This window comes from Phascolarctos cinereus, unplaced genomic scaffold, assembly GCF_003287225.1.
Source record: "Phascolarctos cinereus isolate Bilbo 61053 unplaced genomic scaffold, phaCin_HiC Scaffold_2;HRSCAF=192, whole genome shotgun sequence".
NCBI lineage: Eukaryota > Metazoa > Chordata > Mammalia > Diprotodontia > Phascolarctidae > Phascolarctos > Phascolarctos cinereus.
In genome coordinates this window covers 146145943-146167998 of record NW_027555625.1, presented here as the reverse complement: position 1 = coordinate 146167998, position 22056 = coordinate 146145943, and the positions used below count along the sequence as shown (strand labels likewise).

General features: G+C 39.8%; 1 protein-coding gene across 3 annotated transcripts in view; it reads left to right on the top strand.

Moving 5' to 3' along the window:
* The window catches only part of NCAPH (non-SMC condensin I complex subunit H), a 41559-nt gene extending 20509 nt beyond the window's left edge, over positions 1-21050 (top strand). For 2 of the 3 annotated variants that reach the window (XM_020988528.2, XM_020988532.2), the window contains exons 11-19: positions 6363-6511; positions 7007-7113; positions 7542-7664; positions 9343-9450; positions 10744-10947; positions 11600-11716; positions 13353-13435; positions 13952-14027; positions 20468-21050. In XM_020988528.2, coding sequence (XP_020844187.1) covers positions 6363-6511; positions 7007-7113; positions 7542-7664; positions 9343-9450; positions 10744-10947; positions 11600-11716; positions 13353-13435; positions 13952-14027; positions 20468-20527 — 1027 coding nt within the window. In that variant the 3' untranslated portion in view covers positions 20528-21050. The remainder of the gene's footprint in view (positions 1-6362; positions 6512-7006; positions 7114-7541; positions 7665-9342; positions 9451-10743; positions 10948-11599; positions 11717-13352; positions 13436-13951; positions 14028-20467) is intronic. The other variant, XM_020988568.2, reaches the window with a different exon arrangement.
* The last annotated feature ends 1006 nt before the right edge of the window (positions 21051-22056 follow it).

The following is a 22056-nucleotide window of genomic DNA, read 5'->3' as shown; positions in this document are numbered from 1 at the left end:
CAACTCTTCTGTTTATCACTTACCCATATATCTAATCGATTACAAAATCTTGTAATTTTTATTTCCTCAGTCTCTTGCATCTCTCCCCTTCTCTCCATTTACATAGTTTCTTCTCTAGGATAAGCTCTCATCCCTTATACCTAGACAATTGCAATAGCCTCCTAATTGGTCTCCCTGCCTCACTGTCTTTTCCAATCCATCCTCCCGTAGTTGCCAATGTGATTTTCCATATCACTCCTCTACTGAATAAATTTCTACGGCTAATAGTGGTTAAAGTTCCTAGTTGGCTTAGGTGATGGATGGTTATAGTCCTAATGAGTCCAAAGTCTTAGTTTTGATTCCTTTATTGACCAATTTTTTTAAAATTAAAAATTTTCATTTTTTCTCAGTTAGCACATCTATTTTCTCTCCCTCCCATCTCTCCTTCATTGGAAAAGAAAAACAAAACCCTTGTAACAAATATTCGTAGTCAAGCAAACAGATTCCCACATGGTTTATGTCCAAAATATATTTCAATCTCACCCTAAATCTTTAACTTCTTTCGGGGATGAGTGGCATGTTTCATCATGGGTCCTCTGGAGTCATGGTTAGTCATTGCTTTGATCACAGTTCTTAAACCTTTCAAAGTTGCTTGTCTTCATAATGTTATTATATAAATTGTTCTCCTGTTTTGCATATTACACTCCTCATCGGTTTATACGTGTCTCCCCCAGTTTCTCTGAAATTGTCCCTTTCATCATTAAAAATTTTTTTTTAATTTCTTTTACAGTTTTCCCCTTCATTATTTCTTACAGCACAGTAATGTTATGTTATATACATTTACCATAATTTGTTCAGCCATTAGTTTCCAGTGCTTTGCCACTACAAGAAGAGCCATTGTAAATAATTTTGTACCTATGGTTGCTTTTCCCCTTTCTTTGATTTCTTTGGGGCGTAGACCTAATAGTGGTATTGCTAGCTAACCAGTTATTTTGACTTCATATCATATCAGGGGTTTGGGAACATTTGGTGTGTCTGCACATCCAGGCAGCACCTTCTTCCTCCAATTTAGTCTTATCTGTGCCTTACTTAGTAGAAGCAAGAGTTCTGTGGGGGAACAAACTTCCTCAGGGGAGTGAACTTAATAACCATGGGGTAATGTATGCAATGAAGCTAAGCCTTTTTGCCCAGTGTTTTACCATAGAATCACCAAATATTAAAATTGAGAGGGACCTTAGGATCATCTAATTTAATATTCTTGAATGAGGTATCTGAGGTCCATAGCCTACCTTACAGGGATTTTTGAGGAAAACTCTTTGTAAACCATGAAGTGCTACAGAAATATGGATTAGATAATTTCATTTATATAGCAATTTATGGTTTTGAAAGCACCTTGATACTGATTAATAAGTCCAGTTTCCTTGATGATCTGGAAGGGCAATTCTAGTTCTGGTCATAACACAGTTTATGTTTATATAGTGCTTCAGCATTTACGAAGCACTTTTCCCATAATGCCTGTGTGACAAAGACAGTTCAAATATTGTTACCCTCATTTTATCAATGAAAAAACAGGATCAGAGATTGTGACTCACTTGCATATAGTCACGGAGCCAGGGTGGAAGCCAGAATTTGAACCTAAGTTTTCTGATCCCAAGCCTAGCACTCCTTCTACTGTGCCAGTGAGGGCATACTTGGGCTCTGGGGCAAACGAGAGTTAGCAAGGCAGTTTCTGATATCCAGGAGAGTTTGTGAATAGCGGCAATAGGCCCAGGTGAAAAGGAACTGCAGCGATTTTTTGCTCTTGTCTTGGAAAGTGCAGCAATGTCACCTTGAACCTTAACTGATTGAGGTGCTTCAGAATACTTGGTGGGTCAGGGCTAGAGCCCACTTAGACTCTTTCACTAGCACAAAAGACTCTTAGTGCTCATTTGTTCTGTACCCTTGACTTGAGTGTTTCCAGTCTTGGAGATGAAGCTCATCCCTTCCATATATACAGTAAATAAAATAGTAACCATTAAATCAAAAATTACCAGTGCAAGTACTTAGATGGAGTAAAACAATGTGTTTGAGCTAGGAAATAAGAAGAGATGAGAATGTTTTATCACAGAAACCTGTTCATGACCTAGTTCTCTACTTAACCCTGGGGGAAGAGGAATTGGAAGATGAAGAAGGAAAGGGGAGGAAGGACAGTATTCTGGAATGCCTGGAATGTCTGTTCATAAAAGGGTGGGCAAAAGAGTTGATACATTCTACCCTTTACTGTCATCTCAAACTCTGAGTCAGGCTTTTCCCAAAAGTTTAAGTAACTCTCTACTGAAAACGCTTTAAAAAGAAGTGTTTCCCAATTCAGTAAACATCTGTTAAATGCCTACTATGTGCCAGGCACTATGCTAGGGCAGGGACTTCCTCTCTCTGTTTCTTGCTAGAGATATAAATAAGAAACAGAAGGTCTTTGTCCTCAAGAAGCTTTCATACTGGGGCAGCTAGGTGGGGCAGTGGATAGAGCACTGGCCCTGAAGTCAGGAGGACCTGAGTTCAAATCTGGCCTCAGACCAGACACTTGATACTTACTTGCTGTGTAACCCTGGGCAAGTCACTTCACCCCAATTGCTTTTAAAAAAAGAAGAAGAAGCAGAAGCTTTCATACTAACTAGGGAAAACAATGCAAAACAGAAGCTTGAAGGGGGGGGTGGGGTCATACCTGGCATGGGGGTGCCATGTTCCATAGAGTTCAAACCAAGCAGAGCTGCAGATGGAAAGTAAAGAGTCAGTCCTAAAAGGGAGATCATCATATATGTTATCACAGAAAGCATTTATTAAGCACCTAACTTCATATGGTCCTCAGCTAGAGAAAGGACAAAAATACTTAAATGTCACACTTACCCTCTAGGAGTTTACATCTGAATTACTCCATTTTTTAAGTATAAGCTATGTGCAAGGTGGTAGGGAAATAAGGGAACACCAGAATGGAAAATTGTGAATGTCAAAGAATGAGTCAGTAACTAGGTGAATAAAAGCATAGCTTTACAGTATTTTATTTTCAGAAATGTGAACAGGTACTCATTTTTAACATGATCACTTCCTAATGTGACCCAGGATGTTCAAGTGCCTGACAAGCTTTCTGATTCCATGAGAGAAAAATATTTTTGTTAAAGACTGTAGGTATTTGCACCACAGTTTTGTACAATTATGTAAACTTGCTCCCCAAGAATACGTCTTTAAGAGGACCATGTAGTAAAATGAATAGTTATGCTAATGATGACCAGTTGACTCCTTATTTGCACATCCTTTGCTTGCTTTATCTGGTTCTTTCAGATAATCAAAATTAAATGAACCATAGAATTTCAGAGTTTAGAAGATCTTGGAAGTCACCTAGTCCAACCCATAGCCGAAAAAGAATCCTTATTTCATCATCTCAGGCTTATTTCAGTGAAGGGCACCCTCCCAAGGCAGTCCATTCCATTTCGGGGCGGCTCCCATTGTTAGGTGGTTTTTCCTCGTGTGGAACCTAAATTTGCTTCTTAGCAGCTTCCAGCACTATTCCTAGTTCTGTCCTTAGGACCAAATAGAACAAATCTAAGCCTTCTCCCACATGACAGCCTCTTGGATATTTGAGAACAGTGAGCATGTCCCTGCTAAGTCTTATTTTCTTCTGGCTAAATTTCCCTAGTTCCTTCAGATATTAATATGGCACAAACTCAAGGCCTTTCACCACCTGGGTTTCCCCTTTTTAGAACACTTCCTACTTTATCAGTATTCTTCCTAAACAGTGGTGGCTGGAAATGAATACAGTATTCTAGACCAGAGCTTAGTTTAGTGGAATTGTCAATTCCTTATTCTTGGAAGCTGTGGTTTTCTTTGAAGATAGACAAACTTACCTGTTTAAAAGTGGTGAAATCCAAATATACTGCAAAATGTAGCAGGCATGAGAAGTGAAGCTTATCATCAGTACTGCCAGTTTTGTATCAGAAACCTGAGTATTATCCATGAGGGATGTAGTATTGCCTAGGGATCCTGTTTTTCTGTTGAGACCCACTGACCTGCAGAAGAGTAAAAACATTTAATATAAATGAAAGTTTGAGAGGAGAGGTTCAGATTTATTTGTTTTAGAGAAATAAACTACTCCCATTTATCTTCTTTTCAAATTAAAACTAGAAAACAACTAACACTATTAAATAATAAAACCACCTTACATTTATGTGACTGAGAGGCAGCGCAGTGTAATGGAGAACATTAGATTTTTTTTGGGTATACCAGAAATTTGGGCAAAATCCCATTGCAAGTGAATATCATTATAAATATATGTTCTGTGTGAGAAAACTTTCTGAGCCCTTGCATTGGTCTACAACAATTGTGCTATGTGGAACTAGTTACAATAAATTTTATACAAAGAAAAAGTTTTAACAAAAACTTAAACTTTTAAGATGACCTCAGCTAATTAAACCCAGTTCTTTCATTTTACAGAGAAGAAAACTGAGACCCCAAGAAGTGAAGTGATTTATCCCAGGTCACACAGTGTAGTTAATGGTAGAGCTGGGACTACAACCTTGATCTCCTGGCTCCTAGTCTAGAGCTTTCTTCAACTTGCTGCCATTCTGCACAAGAAGCACTTTCTTTGGTTCCAGTTTTTGTGATGCCATATTCTGTATCAAATTTTACTTAATTTAAATGTGCAGATAACACTAACAAAGTAACTTTACATTTGTGCTTTTGAAGCCTGGGAAAGAAATATCAAAGTCATGATAAATTTTTGATCTGGAAAGGACCATAAGCCTCCTTATTTTATGGATGAGAAAACTGAGACCTGCCTAAGAGCAGAATTTACCAGAGGCCTAAATCAAGGTTTTTGACAATGGAACATGTTGCCTCTACTGAGGCAACTCTTCTTATCAAGTAGTATTCCGAGTAATGATTACTCTTGACTCTATCTCTTCTTGCTTTAAACATCTCAAAAATGTGAGAGAAAAGCACCTTTATTTCCAAACCTATCAAGACTCCCCCCCGCCAAAAATCATCAAACAGATTTTATGAGCTAGGCAGAGAAAAAGGGGGTTGGCATGACATATGCATCCAACATTCACCTCAGTCTAGTAGGGAGAGGCTTGAATCAAATCAATTTAACAGATTTCTATTAAGGATCTGCTTCGTGTAGAGCTTTGTGCTAGGCCTGAGAAGGGAGACAGTTTAGACAAGATGTGATCAGTGCCCTGAAGGAGCTGACAGTTAGTGTGGGGATAAAGCACATACCAGAATACCTATAACATATGATGTAAACAAATCCATTAGAAAGGGGCAAAAAAACAGTGTTATGTGTTAGGGGTCAATTCTAGGCCTTGTAGATTGGGACTGAGATTTCTAGAAACATTTGTTTTAACAAAATTCCACCAGCAAAACAATTTGGATGTCTGCTGGAATTGACATAAAGGGATACTACATGCATAGTCCAAATATTAATAGCATTATTTCTCCAAAATTACTTCCTTGTTACCTTAACCTTTAGGTGGCAGCAGAGTAGCATACTTCCAACATACTTTGAGACCCTTGTTGTGAGCCCAACTCAGTCATGGTCTCAAATATCTTTATTACAGTCCACTAAATAGGTAGGATAAAAGATCTTTCCTGCCTAGCCATCCATTCAGTTATTGCATAAGAGCCAGGGAGCAGAGCTGTAGGGAGTGATGAGCAAGCCATGGTGGGCAGTTGATTGCGTTAGATAAAGATGTGAGTTTAGACTGGCATCTTCCCCACCTTTACTAGGGACTATGTCAGTTTGCTATGGGGACCATCTAGTTGCATGAAAGCAAAGCATGAGCACAAAAGATGTGGATATTTTGAAGTGTAGAATTATTCTACTGTATCAGAGACAATTTGATTTCACGGAAAGGACCCCATGGCTGGGAGTCAGGAGACCTGTTCTGCCATTAGCTGACTGCCTTTATGATCTTGGACCAAGTCATTTAACATTACTGGGCACTTAGTTTCTTCATTTGTAAGGAGAGGGAATTGGACTAGATGACTGCTAAGATTCCTTCCCATTTTAAAAGTAATTGATTCTGTAATGCAGCTTTAAGCAAGTCACTTAAGCATTGTCAATTTATGTGGCACTTTATACTTTCAGAGTGATTTTATGTCCATCTTTTTATTTGCTGTGCCTGCCTACCTCCCAGAGTTGTTATGAGGATAGTATTAGAGAGAGAACAGATATAAAAGTGCTTTACAACATTATCGGTACTATACAAATGAAGAATATTTTTAGTACTAATGAGGGAATTCTGTTTTAGGAATTGTGCTTTTGTGGCAAAGAAGCATGTATGTGGAATCATCTGTAAATAGACTAATCAGCTGTAGCTTACACAGAGATTCCGATTTTTTGTCTGTGGCAGGCAAGAGGTGATTTCTCTTGGAGATGGAGACATTGGGACCATGTGCCTCCACTTATCTATGAAGCCTGGAGAATATTCCTATTTCAGTCCCAGAACCATGTCTATGTGGGCTGGTCCTGACCACTGGTGCTTCAAGCCCCGTCGCAAACGTATGTATTTGTAGTGTTTGTATTAAGGAAGAAAGAGTCTGCAACTTCATTTTAGCAGCCCTTCATCATCTCAAGTGAGGAAAGGGAAAGGAAGATCATCATAGCTTTTTGGTATGTCCTGCTAAGCTAGGATACTGTGTTAGTCCTCTGGTTGCAGGAATAGTTGGGCCACAAATTAGGACTAAGCCTCCTTTTTTCCTCTCATTTTATCCCAGAAAGGTAGAAGCTAAAATTTATATTCTTTAGTTGTGCTTATTAGTAGCAAGGCAAATTATCCCCCAAAATATAAATTTAGTACTCAGATTACTTTGTTTGAGAGAGTTTACCTTTCTTAACATTACTGTGATATTAAGATGCATATGATTTCTTGATATCAATAGAATGATAAATTATGAGTGAGGAAAAAGTAACAATCCATCAAACATCTTCCGGTTTGCACTATTTAGGTTCCTGAAGGGTACAATATTGTCATGTCTTATGTGCTCATCTCTGCAGAAGACCCTACTTCTCAACAAGAGAAGAAAAAGAAGACTACAAAGAAAGTATTTGAAATCAACTTTGAGGAAGAGATTGACTTTAATGCACATTTCAAAAAAACTAGGGTTTGTACTGAATTTATTATAAGCTGTGCTTTCTTACCTCCCCAAGTGCCCTTTCTTGTGACTTCGGAGACGAGGTTTGTTTGTTTGTTTTTTTAACCATGTCAGCCCAATAAATCCACTTTTCAAAAGAAGCAAAATGGTAGCTTTATCAACCTGGTCCCTACATATAGAGGAGAGTAGTGATGGTCAAAAGTGGTATTAGGTACAGGACAGAGGGAACTAGGTAATGGTTGAAAAGAGGGAATGAGACCTGGTGCGGAGTACAGCTTTGTAACAAGTCATTTCTTATCTGGTATCCAGGGAGTTTCACTCTAGTCTTGGGCTCTATATGACTTGGCTTCTTTGATTTCTATATTCTCTTAATGGGGAAAAAGTATCTTCTAGTTGCTGTTGTTAAAGATTCTTGAAAATGTATTTCTCATCACCAGGCTGCTACCACGCTGGCCAAGTCAACTCTGGACAACCAGAGTAGGAAAAGCACCACCCTTCCATCTGATTTCCACTATGAAATAGAGAACATCATCCAGTTGAACCTGAAACCAGGGAACAAGGTGAGGCTACTCCTCAGGCAGCTCAGGACAAGGCTTCCACATGTGCTTTCAGATTCCTTTTTTTTTTTTTTGGCTAGGCAATGGGGTTAAGTGACTTGCCCAGGGTCACACAGCTAGTAAGTGTTATGTGTCTGAGGCCGGATTTGAACTCAGGTCCTCCTGAATCCAGGGCCGGTGCTCTATCCACCGTACCACCTAGCAGCCCCGCTTTCAGATTTCTAAAAGCTTCCCTTACAACAACCTAAATATGATGAGCTCTATTTGGCAGGTGAGAAGCTGACCCTAGAGAGACACGGTGACTTAGTGCTTACGATCACACAGCTTATAAGGAGCTGGACCGGAACTCAAGTCCAGGTCTCCTGATTCCCACATCTTGTATGTGTGTGTGTGTGTGTGTGTGTGTGTGTGTGTATGTGTGTGTTTTCCCCCCATTACACAATTTTGCCTCTAAGCCTTTCAGGCCTGTTAGTGATAAGTTGGTGAAATTCTGGAAATTTCACAAAGTATTAAGAAGTCTTTGTGATTGAAGCGAGAAGATTTGAAAGGGCTGATTCAAGGATTCACAGAAATAGGGCTACTATGAGGAGACCTTCAGGAACATAGCTCCAGAAATCTGGGGCTTGTGGGATAGCTGAGCATGTGTCTATTCCTGCCATAATTAAGTAACCTTATGCTTCTGCAGGAGCCTTGATAATCCTCCCCGTCCTGGCTTTTGTCTCTTGGGCTGGGAAAATTCACTCTCAGGTGTCTCATCTTTGACCAGTGTTCAGAAAAGGGAAAAAGAAATGCACAGGTGGCCAATAGCATTGCTTAGGACATGGAGACAAATGTGGCTGCTTCTGCCTCCAGTCAAGGAGGGGGAGAACACTTGGGTTTGGAAAGAAAGGAGGAAAGAAAAAGGTGAGAAAGACCATATCTGGAGCTTTGTGTTTGGTTTGGAACACAACATTTTAACAGTGACATCGACAGACAAAACTTTTCAGAGAATGGTGTCCGGAATCGTGAAGGATCTGGCAGTTATGTCACAAGAGGAACGTTTGAAAAATGAGCTATTTTGCCTAGAGAACAGAAGACAAAGAGGGACAGAACAACCGTCGTCAAATATAGGAACTGATTTGTTCTGAGTTTCTCCAGAGGACAAGACTGAGGCTAGTTAGTGAAAGTAGAATTAGAGGAAATAAGATTTTTTGGTCTTGGTAGAAAGATGAATTTTTTAGCTATTAGAGCTGTCCCACAGTGGAACAGGCTACCTCGAGGTGCTCAGTTCTCTGTACCTGGAATAGAGGCAGGGAATGGAAGGGGTTCCTGCACTGGAAGAGAGATTGAAGTAGATCACAAGAGAGAGGGCTAGAATGAGCCTTAAAAGTCATATACTGACAGATGGGGAAATCAAGGCCCAGAAAAGTCAGTGACTTGCTCACAGTTTTGCAGGGAGTGGGTAGCTTGGACACTATTCACCCCCTCCCCATCTTCTGATTCCAAACCCAGTGCTCTTCTCACCACACAATGACTACCTCTGAGATGACCTTTAAGGCCTGCTGTAACTCCCAAGAGTCAGCAATCTGTGCTTTTAGGTAGAATGAATGTTGAGATCTGAATTTATCTCCTTCGTCTTTAGTTTTAGCTCCCCTTTTGGAAACTGCTTTCTCCACTTGACATTCTGATCTCTCTTTGATAGTTAAGAAAGATGGCCTCACAGAGCGCTTCGTCGGAACAGGACGATGAGATCGAAGAGTATGATTACAACAATCCTAATGATATTTCTGAATTTTGCCCTGCAGTGCCGGTAAGGAGGGATGGAGAGGGGAAGGGAGAGAAACTTATTTTTTTCTTTTCTGCCAGCGAGAAGGGCAGGTTTCTTCTACTTGCCTTGTGTCTCCCCTTTGCCTGGCATAAATGGTGGTGTCCAGCTGACAGCCCCAATCAAGTGCACATTTTGGGTGTGGAAGGTGTGCATTGCTCATCAGCAGAGGAAAACTGAGAGCACTCTCAGGAAGAGACTGAGCTATTACAATAGGAAACCTGGAGGTCCTTTAGGGAAGCCTTGTTTCCCCCATCACATTGAAGGTAGGAGCTGTATCTTCTCTCAGGCCTGGGGCTCCCTGAGGTTGGGCATTATGTGTTATGCCTCCTATACTACTGAGGGTTTTCCCTGACCAGGAGTCATCTTTCTCCTATCAGAGTTATAGCACCTGCTCACCAAAAACCAGGAGAACCAGATCTCCTCTTCCTCCTCCAGAGCCAGAGCTTCCCCAGCAGGCAGGGACTGTGTCTGCTTGTAATCATTCTTGTTTCAAGCCATTTGTACCAAATGGGACTCCATTTGGTCCACAGAATCAATACTGAGCAACTGCTGTCTGTAAGATGTTTCTAGGTGCTATTATAGGAGAGACAAAGAAATATAAGACAGTTCTTGTCTTTGAGGAATTTACAACATTGAGGGTGGTGAGGTATACAGGGAGGAAAATGGAAACTAGTAACAGAAGGCAGGAATGATAAGTAGCAGAAGCAGAGAAATATGAGTGTCTCCACTCCTGCAAGGGAGGAGCAAGAAGGATGAGCGTTCTCCCTAGTTATATCTCAAGAGCGAGGTTTTTGCTTTTGTTTTTAAATCTTGTAAAATTTTGTAAATCTAAAATCTTCTTGATCAGCTATCAAGCTAAGAGAACCTTTGGAAGGTTTTTGTTGTTGTTTTTGTTTTTTGGTGAGTTTAATGATAATCTGATCAAGTCACATGTTTTGTTTTATTTGTGTACTTCAGTTATGTTTATTGAACAGACAATAGAACTATATCGCTAAGCTAGGCATCAAAGAGAGTAGTTGGTATTTGTGGCAATTTATTTCTTTTCTGAGTGTAGCTCTAAAATCTTTAGAGGTATTAAAATAGGATAGGCACCTGTCTGTCTGGGGTGGTTTAGGTTCGGTTTGGCCTGAAAGCAAGGGGGTGTAATTGGTGGTCCCTTCCAATTTGGGGTAAATTCATAAAACGTAGCACCTTCTGCTTCAATTGTTTTGAATGCATCTTTTAAGCCTAATGCCACTTTCTACAAAACTCGAGCAGCTATTTTTCTTTGCCTAGGCTGCTGACAGTGATGATGATGATGATGATGATGATGATGGCCCTGATGGATTATTTGTAGGAGCAAATGGGACCCAGTTTGATTTTACAATTAATCCCAACACCGGATTTGGAAATTCACAGGATAATGAAAATGATGCTGATGAAAATGGATTGGATAATCTGATAAACGGGGAGTTAAAATTAGTAGCTGAGCCGCAGAAGGTAAGACTTAAACATTTAACACATAAGTACAATACCAGTGGTTTGGTATTAATTTGTTTACTGTCAAGTTACAAACCAGACAGAGTTGTAAGATTTACTTTTTTCCCTCATTATTCATCACTGAGTGGCTGAGTGAGGAATGCCCCAATCTTAAGAAAGGCTGGTGGGTGAAGGAGGAAGCTTTCATTACTTTAGTGTTAGCTATTGATAAATAGACATGAAGTAGAACTGACCAGTTCTCCAAGGGAGCTCTGGTAATGCGTCTGGCTGGAGGAAGAGCTTGTCATACCAGACGTATTGATTAGGGTTGATGTTCACAGAGACGATCTAGGTAATGTTCAAGCTGAGAGTCAACACAATGGTGGCCTTCTGATTCACCAGACTTCACTTCCTTAGGTGTACTTGGGAATTTTTGGCCAGACTAGGATTTTAGATAACCATGCACATGACCCCAGAAAATGGGTTTAAAGTGAGAGACTAAAACTGTTTGCTCCTAATATGTCCAGGGCAAGGTCTATAATGCCACCATTAAAACTTAACACATGCTAATATGCCACTTTTCCATGCCTCTGGGCATTCATTTCTACAATGGCCTGATAAATGTCATGATGGATTCTTCTGTCTTCTTCAAATTGTAACCTGTCTGTTTCAGGTGAATAAAATTGAAATTCATTATGCCAAGACTGCCAAAAAGATGGACATGAAGAGGTTAAAGCAGAGCATGTGGAATCTGCTGACTGATGGCCAGGAGAAAGAAGCAGTTGCAGAGGTAGCCTGCCTTTCCTTAATCATAATTTGTTTACTCAGAAGCAAAGAGGCATGTCTTAGAAGAATAGACTTTGGGTCTACTCTCAGATCTTGGCCTCTGGAAAATAGCTGTGTGATGTTGAATTGGATTATTTCATTTTCCTGAGCTTCAGTGTCTTTGTGTATAAAATGAAAGGATTAGACTAAATGCTGTCTTCTAGTTCTAAACCCTCTGATCCTATGAAACAAAATTGTCAGCGTTTTGTTGTTGTTGCAAAGGAGCCTAGCAGCGTCTTTGTTGCCTTAAAGATAACTGGATCCAACCTTTCTCTTACCTGTGATTATCCTGATAGCGGACATCTCTAATGATCATTTCTGTGACTGCTACTACTAGGTAAATATAAATATCAAATTCTAGAGGTGAGCAGCTGATGTTCAGAGTTGTTAATGTATTCATTGAGTCACCTAGTAATTACTAGTTTTTGGGTCCACTCACTGAGCCAATTCTAAAACCATCTGCCTACTTATCTTTCCCATGTGTCTCTCCATCTTTTCCATAACCATAGGATGAGAGACTTTGGTAAAATCTAAGTAGACTGTCTGCAGCACTCTCTCTGATCTTCTAGTAAAGGTACCCTTTTAAAAAAGGAAATGAAGTTAGTTTGGCATGATCATTTTTTGAAAGTAAATGTTTCTTGGTATCTTTTGTTTTTATTTCACCTACATTTCGCATTATATTCATCTTCTCATTTTCCCCCACAGAGCCATCATTTCCAAAAAAGAAGAAAAAAGGAATAAAATTTTAGGCCGCTGGTTAGCAAAACTAGCCAAATGATCCAAAAAGTCTGACACAAGCAAGGTTCCATACCCATGCTTCTTCACCTCTGCAAAAAAGCAGAGGAAGTGGGAAATGGCCTGTTCCTGACAAAGCTGTGATAACTTCTCTTGATCATGGTTTCCCTTTCTAAAAGTCTTTAGAAGTTATTTTCTTAATAATGTGTTCTACAGTTTTTCAGGAACAGAAGTTAAATTCATGACTCTTACTGTTTGCAGACTCTGTTCCTTTTTTGAAAGTTAGGATGACATTTGGCCTTTATTTGTCCTGCAGCCCCTTTCCATTGTCTGCTGTCTTTCAGAGAGGACAATAACAGCTTAGCAATCACATTAGCAATCACAGTCCTTTTTAGTTCTCCAGCTAACTTTATGTTAGCCCAGGCCTGATGACTTGAACTCATAGAAAGCATAGCTACATGCTATTAGACTGTTTTCTCAGTCTAACTTTTTTTTGTTTTTATTTCTTAAATGGGTAAGTTTTTATTACTGAAATATATCTTCTCTCTCAACCATGAAAAATCATAAATGTGCTGAACAGGCCATGGAGAACCATGACTTCCAAGGAAACAGTCATACTTATTTTGGATTTCTATACCCTGCTAACCATTTTGATTCTTTACTTCCTAAAACCAAAGATATCCTCCTTGGAGGAGAAAACGTAAGCAAAATAAAAGAGTTGAAATTCAGCTTTCTTCTTTCTGTTATTATGATCCCTTCACTCAGAGCAGCAGGCTCAGTCCATCTTTGAGCTTTCCAACCTTGCTGCTAAGAAAAGAAAGCAAGCCTACTTTTCCCCTCAATGCCTTTTTCCTTTATAAAACTAGAGTGAAACTGAGCCAAAAGGGAACTTGGACACAGTACCAGATGAGAAGATTTTCAGTGATCTCACAAAGGACCTTCTAAAGAAGTAAGTACCAGAGCCTCTAGTTCAAGGGCAGCTGAAGGCCACAGTCAGGTTAACTGTTGGGGTTATCATTGTTGTGGACTGATTAATTGCTTCTTTGTTCTCACCTTTTACAAAGCTCAGGGCACAAGTGTTCCAGCTTATTCCTTGATTGAAAACAGTAACTAACAGATCATGTAACAGGACAAAGGAGCTAGTTATTTGTGCAGACTGTCACGTGATCTAAAAGCAGCCTGCTCTTTGTCCCAATTGTATGTGACTTGCCAGTTTTGGCTCTGCACTAGCATATTGGTTGACATGTACCCAAACCAGTAACCTGAGAAGTTATTCCATGCCAAAGACTAGAATAGAACCAAAGGTTTGGGATTTTCTCAACCTGCTTGTTAGAAACATGTAAAATATTTCTTTGTTTCTCACTAGCTCATTCTTTGTTTATGTGTATTATTCATGCTTAATGAAAGAGACTTTGTTCTTAGCACCTACATCATATGTTACCATTTCCTCCCCTTTGTTTTACAGACTGCCCCCTCTGATGGCTCAGAACCTTTCTGTACCTCTGGCATTTGCTTGTCTCTTACATTTAGCTAATGAAAAGGTAGGTAAATGATTTGGTAAGCACAGTGTCACTGGATAACAAGAGCATCCCATTTTAACTTCTTTCCTGAACAGACAAATTTCTTAGTTTACAGTAGTAGTAGCCTACTTATCTAGAAGTTAGCTAAATGGAATCCAGTCATGAACAGCAATGAAAACATCCAAGAAAAACCCTAAAAATTAAGACTACGGATGACGTGTTGTAGCTGGTTGGTTAACTGACCTGAAGAAAAATCTTTTCTCTGGCTAGTAAGTAACTCTGAAAACCCAAACTTCCTGAACCCAAAGTCAAGATCCAAGAACTAGAAAGGACTTTGGGATTCATCTGGTCCAGCCATGGGGATAATGTCAAGGAAGGAGAGAAAAGACAGAGGAAATGAGAAGTAACAATGAGTAGCATGAAGTAGAACCAGTAAAGGTAGTAGGGAAAGAACAGTGATGGTCAGAAGAAAGAAGACAAAATAAACAACATCTGTTAGACTAGAGCAGTAGTCTGGGGCCTTCAGGTAGAGATCAAGATAAATCCTGCCAGTTTCAGTGACCCTAATGGGTCAGTCACTTAAGATTTTCTGTATGTCCATGATTGTGTCTTTATGGATGGTAATCAGAGTGTTGTATAACACTTGTTAATTCAGTTCTCCAGGCTTATGCTTTGATTGTCAGAACCAAAGTGAAGTCATCCTCCTAGAGTGCTGCCCATCAAACACTTCGAAAGCACCCACTACCCAGCTAAATACTCATCATAGAATGAAATTGGGTAATGTGCTTTCTCATTCCAAAGAAAAAGAAAACTTAGTTGGCAAAAGCAAGTGCTGATTTTGATTGGTTGACAGTTCGTGAATTGGACAAGGGGGTTGGATGAGACGACTTCTTAGATCCTTTGTGACTGAAATATTTGAGCAATGCCAACATCTGTGGTGCTCCCTCAGCACTCTGCTCTGTGGCTGTGAAAGGTGGACCTGCTTAATGTTTAATGTATGGGGCCTGTACAAAAGGATAAACATAGACAAAGTACATTTCTAGGTCAGTACCTCAGAAATGTCATATCAGTGGAATATTATTATTTTAGTAGAGTTCGTTGGGTTAGAAATGTCTAGCTCAGCGTGAAGGATGAAGAATGTTGGAATCTCTAAAAGAATCTTGAGTGCCCTGCTCTCTAGTGCAAAGCATGATACACAAATATGCTTTGAAGATAGACTTAAGAACATATAATACTACCCCTGGTTGTTAAAGGCAAGACTGAAAATAGTCCCATGTGGTGCATGAAATTCCAGAAGCTAAGCCGGTTGGAGAACATGACATGAAAAAAGGAGTGGGTGAGATACAGCAGCACAAAGAAGATACCCTATTGATGTCAGTGTCTTGCAGATAGCCTGTGGCTCTAGTACCGGATTATTCTCATATCAAAACAGCTAATGCTGAGAGCAGTTGATCCTCAATTTAAATGTATAGTTATCTGACTTCTTTGCTGCATTTGATTGTGGTTTATGTGGACGTATTACTGAAATGTTCATTGATGTCTCCCACTATATTTTATTCCAGCCCCATTCCCTCTTACAAAAAATGGCAGAGTGGAGAATGAAATTTGGGTGTGATACAAATGATCTCTGAAGATATCTTTCTTTAAGAAGTGTTAGATACTGGAGAGATGTAGAGAACTCAGATGTAGTGACCTCAAAGGCCATCTGGTCCAATCCCTTCACTCAGAGGCCATTGACTTTTGAGCACAATATGTGTGCTTCCTGAATTGCACACCCTCCTCTCTCCCCTCACCCCCCCAAAAAAGGGAAAATAAACATTATCAGTTATTTCTCCTAATTGAACATTGCTAGTGAGATGGTACAGAAATTCCTAAAATGAGCAAAGAGGTATCCCACTGTACATTTCTCACAGACTCGCAGCATCTGAATTGGAAGGGGTCTTAGAACTCTTTCATTTAGGCCGACTCAAACCAGTGAAGAAATCCGTTCTACAGCATGTCTCAGACAAATGTTAATCCAGCCTTTGTTTGAAGACATCCAATGACAGGGCATCTTCTGTTTCGCAAACATTTTGGTTTTGGATTGTTCTACTTATTGAAGTTGTTCCTTGCTTTGAGCTGAATTCTGCCTTTCTTCACCTTCCACCTTCTGATGGTTCCTGGTCCTGCCCTATAGGACAAACTAAAATACGTTTAATTCTTCTTCTACAAGACAGTCCCTCAAATATTTGAAGACAACTATCCCTTCTCCAGTTTTTTTCTTTTCTAGGCAAAAACATTCTCGGCTCCCTAAACTGATCCTCATAAGGTACAAGACCCTTCATCAACACGTTTGCTCTTCTGTAGAACTATTTAACTTTTATCAATGTCCCTCCTAAAACATAATACCTAGAACTAAACACTAACCCAGATGTCATCTGAACAGTGGGAGCCTCTCAATGAAACCTAAGATTGCATTAACTTTTCTGTCTGCCGTAACATAATATTAGATTGTATTGAGTTTGAAAGTTAATAGATTGCCCAGATCTTTTTCAAACAAACTGTTACTTATGTTTTCCCTTTCTTGTACTGTGAAGTTGATTTTGAAAAAAGATTCAAGTGTAAGACTTTCTCATTGTCCCTTTTAAATTTCATCCTAGTAGTTTTGTAACAGTCATCTAGTTTGTTGAGGTCTTTTTGGTTCCTTACTCTCTATCACCTGATGTATTAGCTATTCCCAGTTTGATGTCACCTTCAGATGTGATTAAATGTGCCATCTGTGCTTTTATCTAAATCATTGACAAAGATTGTTTAACAGCACAGGGCCAAGAATGGCTCCCTAGAGCAATCCACTGGAGAGCTCTCTTTAAGTTGATGTCTCTTTGGGTTTGGTTTTGCCAGTAGAGCTGAGTCTACCTAACTAGATTTCTATCTAGTCCACATCTTTCTATCTCATGTACAAGAACAGCACAGGAAATTTTATTCAGTGATTTGCTGAAATCTAAGTATATACTCTGTTTAGAATAGTCCAACTGATCTACAAGTCTGTGGCAATACTATATATCAAAAAAATGAACTTGTGCAGACTTGTTGGGTTCACCCCTTCTGTTTGTAGAGGTTCACTATAACGCAATAACTGTGATAGAATTTTGCCAGGAATCAAAGTCAAGCTCACTGGACTATAATTTGGGATCCATTCTCTAACCTTCTTTGTAAATTGGGACAAAATGTGTCTTTTTCTTATCCAGTGGTACCACTCCCATTCTCCATGATCTTCTTTTTTTCCTCAGTGGTCTTTTAGATATTACTGCAAATGGCTCAGCAGTCATCTCCCAGTTCTTCCAGTCCCCTCTGATGTAGTTTGACTGGCTCTGGTGATTTGAGCTTTTTGAAGACAGCTAGGCGCTCCCAAACTGGTTCCTTCCTTATCTTGAGTTTCATTTGCCCAGTACCCACTTGTGTTTTGCTTTTGCCAGTTTCAAGACCTTCTTTGATCCTCCTCTTTCCCTGAGGATGGCCAGTAAAAGCCCTTTTGGTCACCTTTAGCTTTTTTGCCAAGTCCAGCCTGCTTTGAGCTTGAGTGCTCTTGTCACAGTTCTCTCATGTCACCCTTTGGTATTTCTTATTGCTTAGCTACCTACATAAGTTGATCAGTGAGTTCCCTGTGCATCCACAGTATAAACAATTCCCCCTTGTTTCTTATTGCTTCTGTTTCTCCTCTGAATGTACTTCAGTCTTTCAGTGTTGTTTTAGCCCCCAGAATGGCACCCAGTATTCCAGATGTGGTATGACCAGGTAGAGTATGGAAGAACCATCACTTCTCCAGTTCTGGACCTAATATTGCATTAGCTTTTCTGGCTGCCGCATTGACTCATCTCAAATGTGCTGTCCATTTAGCGCAAAGAAAATCATCAAGTGTAATCCATTTTACAGATGAGGAAACTGAGGCCCAGAGAGAGGAAGTGATTTGCCTAAGGTCACATAATCACTGTAGCACAGGTCTTGTGGCTTCCATTCCAGTCTTCCTTCCTATGGCAATGTAGTTAATTGCCTCCTAAGCCATTTAAGTGGTCATTTGCTCTAAAAACAAGGACTTCCAAAACAAAACACTCAGTAACATCTTAATAGAACTTCAGCTTTTTTTCCCTTTACAAAGCTAGTTTCATAGACCATATTTGCACAAAAAATTCTCAATTCAGCTCCACTAAAAACATAATCAGTTCTCTGGTTTTACCCTGGGTACATTGTGCTTTGATAAGCCACTTTCCACTGGAGCATGATGAAGCTGTAAAATATGTGATAACAGGTTTGAACTAACTGCAGAACTTCTTTGACCACAGCATTGGCTCAGCTTCTCCTAACAGTCAGACCTTGTTCTTTTTTGTTAGACAGGTCTCTCTGGAAATAACCCCAGAGCAGTCAGCGTTTGAAGAATGAGGGGAAAGTTACAGACCATGACCTGCCTGGGTGAATAGTAAGGCCTTTATCTCAGGCTGGCTTTAGGCTTATTGAAAGGGTTTTTCTTTGTAATGTTTGCCATAACATTCAAAATAACAGCCTAATGTGATCTATGAGAACTCAGGACTCGGGGCACTAGGAAAATACACTTGGCCCACTTAATTTCAGCCTTCTTTCTTGCAATTCTTTCCCCTCCCCAGTGGCACTGTGCACTAGCTGCATAATCTTCTTAGGGTCATCACACATTTCTTATAATGCCAATAGAGGTTCTCTGTAGATAAAGAAGTAACTGTAAGAGGAAGTGGTTGAGGAGAACAATATAAAATGGAGGCGAGTTCAAAACAGTCAGTTATATATGGAATACCAGCGTTCTAACGCCTGTTAGGGAGTAACAGCTTCTCTGAATCTACTACAGATCGTTTCTCTTTTTTGGCAACACCTAAACACTCTGCAATTTTTTAAAAGCGGGGGTGGGGTGGGAAGAAGGCACCTTGTTCAGAATTTAACCCAACATTCTAGTACTTTTTTTAGCTACAGCTAAACATGGAGGAGTTATATGGGAACCACATTCTTCAAAATCACTGTCACTTGAGACCAGAACTGGTAGAATGAGGTTTAGCAGCCTATGGCCAAGATTCAAATTATTGTCCCTGAAGGGATGCTTAATTCCATGATAGCATTTTATTTCATGTTTATTACATTCTTTATTTGAAGATTAGAGGATGCAGGGAAGAGTATGGGGGAGGGATTAAAGACTTGAGAGAGGTAGGATCAAACAGGAAAAACTGGTAGGTTTGAAGTCGTAGGACCTGGCTTCAAATCCTGTCTGTGCCTAACCTGTGTGATGTTGAGTAAAGCAGTGAATCTCTCTGAACCTCATCTGAAAAAATGAGGGAACTGGGTTAGATGATTCCTAAGATTCTTCTAGCCTAAAATCTATGATCCTATTCCCATTTCTTTGCAATTTGGCATAGAGCCATATCACCTTCTTCACAGAGACTATGTAAGAAAGAATACCAGAAACTCTAGATCAGATTCCTTGTTCTGCCAAGTAGTTAGCTACCTGTATGACCTTGGGCAAGTTACATAAACCCGAAGTCTCAGATTTTTCATTTGTAAAATGAGGGGCTGAACTAGATGCACTCTAAAGGCCTTTCTAGTTCTAAATCTTTGGATTGTGTGATCTATAGCTCTTACCTTTGAAAAATGGCACCCAAGAGGGAGAGGATGCCCTTAGTGTAAAGTGAGCTAGGGGTTAGCTTCCCCTCTGTCTTGAAGATATTCTACCAGTTGGGATACTTACTTGGGTTCAATACTGCGCTCTTTTTAAATGCTAGTAACCCCAGGGACGAAAGTTAAAATGACTGTAATTGGATTGCCTATGTATATAACCTATGGAGGATCACGAGTTTTTTGGGGTGAGATGGAGAGAGGGAAAAAAAAGGATGAACTTTGGACTATCAGAAGGTAATATAGGAGTGATTATGGAGCATTTTTGCCCACTATAGGGCAGAAGAAGGGGAAGTGCCATGGATGAAGATCAACTATTTAGGAGTTTTGAGGAAAGCCTTTAGTGGCCTGCATTTAGTGTACCAGTGCTTAGCACACTGCAGAAGATGAGGCCTTGGCCACAAATCTGGTTAACTGCAAACTACAGAACTTAATAAAAAGGATTTCTGCTTGCTAGCAAAACAAGAATGCTAGGACTAGTTCAGCTGTACTCAGTTCACCTCCCTTCTAATGCACATAGCGCAGATGTGGCCATTATAGAGAATGACTTACATGGGCAGAGCCCAGAGAAAGCAGTTTTATACATCATTTTCCAGGACCTGGAAAGAGCTCAGTTAATGTAGCTCTCTTCTTGGCAGTGGTAGTAGCTATAAGAGAATTTTACCTCCAATCATGAAGGCAACATTCAGACTGGGCCTTGTCACCCACCATTCTCTGAGGGTAGTTTGATTTTTGCTTTCTTTTATTCTGGTGTAAGTGATTTTTCATAGCTATTTTTGTGTTTGTTTCTTCAGAATTTAACATTAAAAGTTGTGGAAGACCTTTCTGATGTTCTTGTTATGCAAGGGAATTGATCCTTCACTGGGGAGAGATCAAAAGGAGGCCCTTGTCATGCTGTGCTACAAGGAACCAGAAGTCACTTTCTGCCCTGGTGACGGGATGTTATGGACCATATTTGGTGATGAGTTCTCAGCAAACAGCTGAGATACAAATTTGGATGGACCCTAACTCAGGTGCAGTGTTTCTTCTTTGCTGCGGCAATTGGCACCTTGAAGCATCTTCTAGGAAAATGAAGGCTATCTGCCTTGTATTTTTTCTGTATCACCCAGATAGGAGAAGAGAGGACAGGGTAGGGAAAGAGTGCTGTTTTGCATCATACAACCTCATGGCTATTCTGACTGGTCACTTCTAAGCACTCATCATTTTATCATCTACTGTGTGATTCCCACACAAATTGTAATTGGAAATAATTCTTCATTGGATTGTTATTTGATACTCAATTCTGTACATAAGAACTTTTAAAAAATTTTAGATATTCTCCCTAAATATGTATGTATAAATAATGTTTGTGAAATAAAATTGACATCCAGAACCTTTGCCTGTTGTTAAGATAATCATAACTTGTATTTAATTACTTCTATAGCTCAAGGAGAAACATGTTTGGGTACAGATTTGTGTGTGTGTGTGTGTGTGTGTGTGTGTATGGATGGATGGATGGATGGATTTGAATGATTTTGGTAAGTCCAGAGTACCATTGTTGGAAGCATTTTAGCATAGCACCTGTTACGTAGTAAGTGTTAATAAATGGTATTGACTGACTGATTCACTTAAAATATGGGCCTTTCAGTTGACTTAGAGATAAATTGGACTTTGTTGATTTAGAGGCCTTTTGTGCAACACAAAAATATAAGAAAAAAGATAAAAGTGTAGGGTTTGGAATCAAAAGACCTGGGTTTGAATTCTGGCTCTACTATTTACCATTTATGTGACTTTGGGCAAATCATTTAATCCTTTGGGCCTCAGTTTTCTCATATAAAAAAATTGAGGGGTTTGACTAGACCTTTAACTTCCTACTATTTCCAAATCTGTGATTCTGTGGTGCTCTCCTCCCACCCACCTTGGCCTTGAGGACCTTGCAGTCAAGTTGAAGAGGTAACACGTGCCCTTATTGAAAATAAAGTGTTATGGCATAAGGCATTGTATGTGATGAGCACCAAATGAGTGGTATAGGCAGTGCTGTAAGAATCCAAAGGAAGGAAAATTGAGTGTGGGATGGTCAGGGCAGGAGGTAGGACTAGAAGGAGAGATGGGGTTTGGTTAGGTGGTTGGGGAAGGGAATGCCATTTTAGGCAAATAGCAAAGCATGAGTACCAGTGCAAGGGCCTGTAAGTAGGCCATCTTGTCTAGATTTGGGGGAGGACTCATGGAAATTGGAGAAGAAAAATTGAAACTGAGTCTGAAGGTCACCTTTGGTTGACATTCCAGATAGGACATTTTCATTTAACTTCTGATCTCTTAAAATAGGGATGGTACTCTCAGTAACTGTCCCATAGGGTTGGTGTGAGGAAAGTATACAAAAATCTGTCATATAAACGTGAGCTGT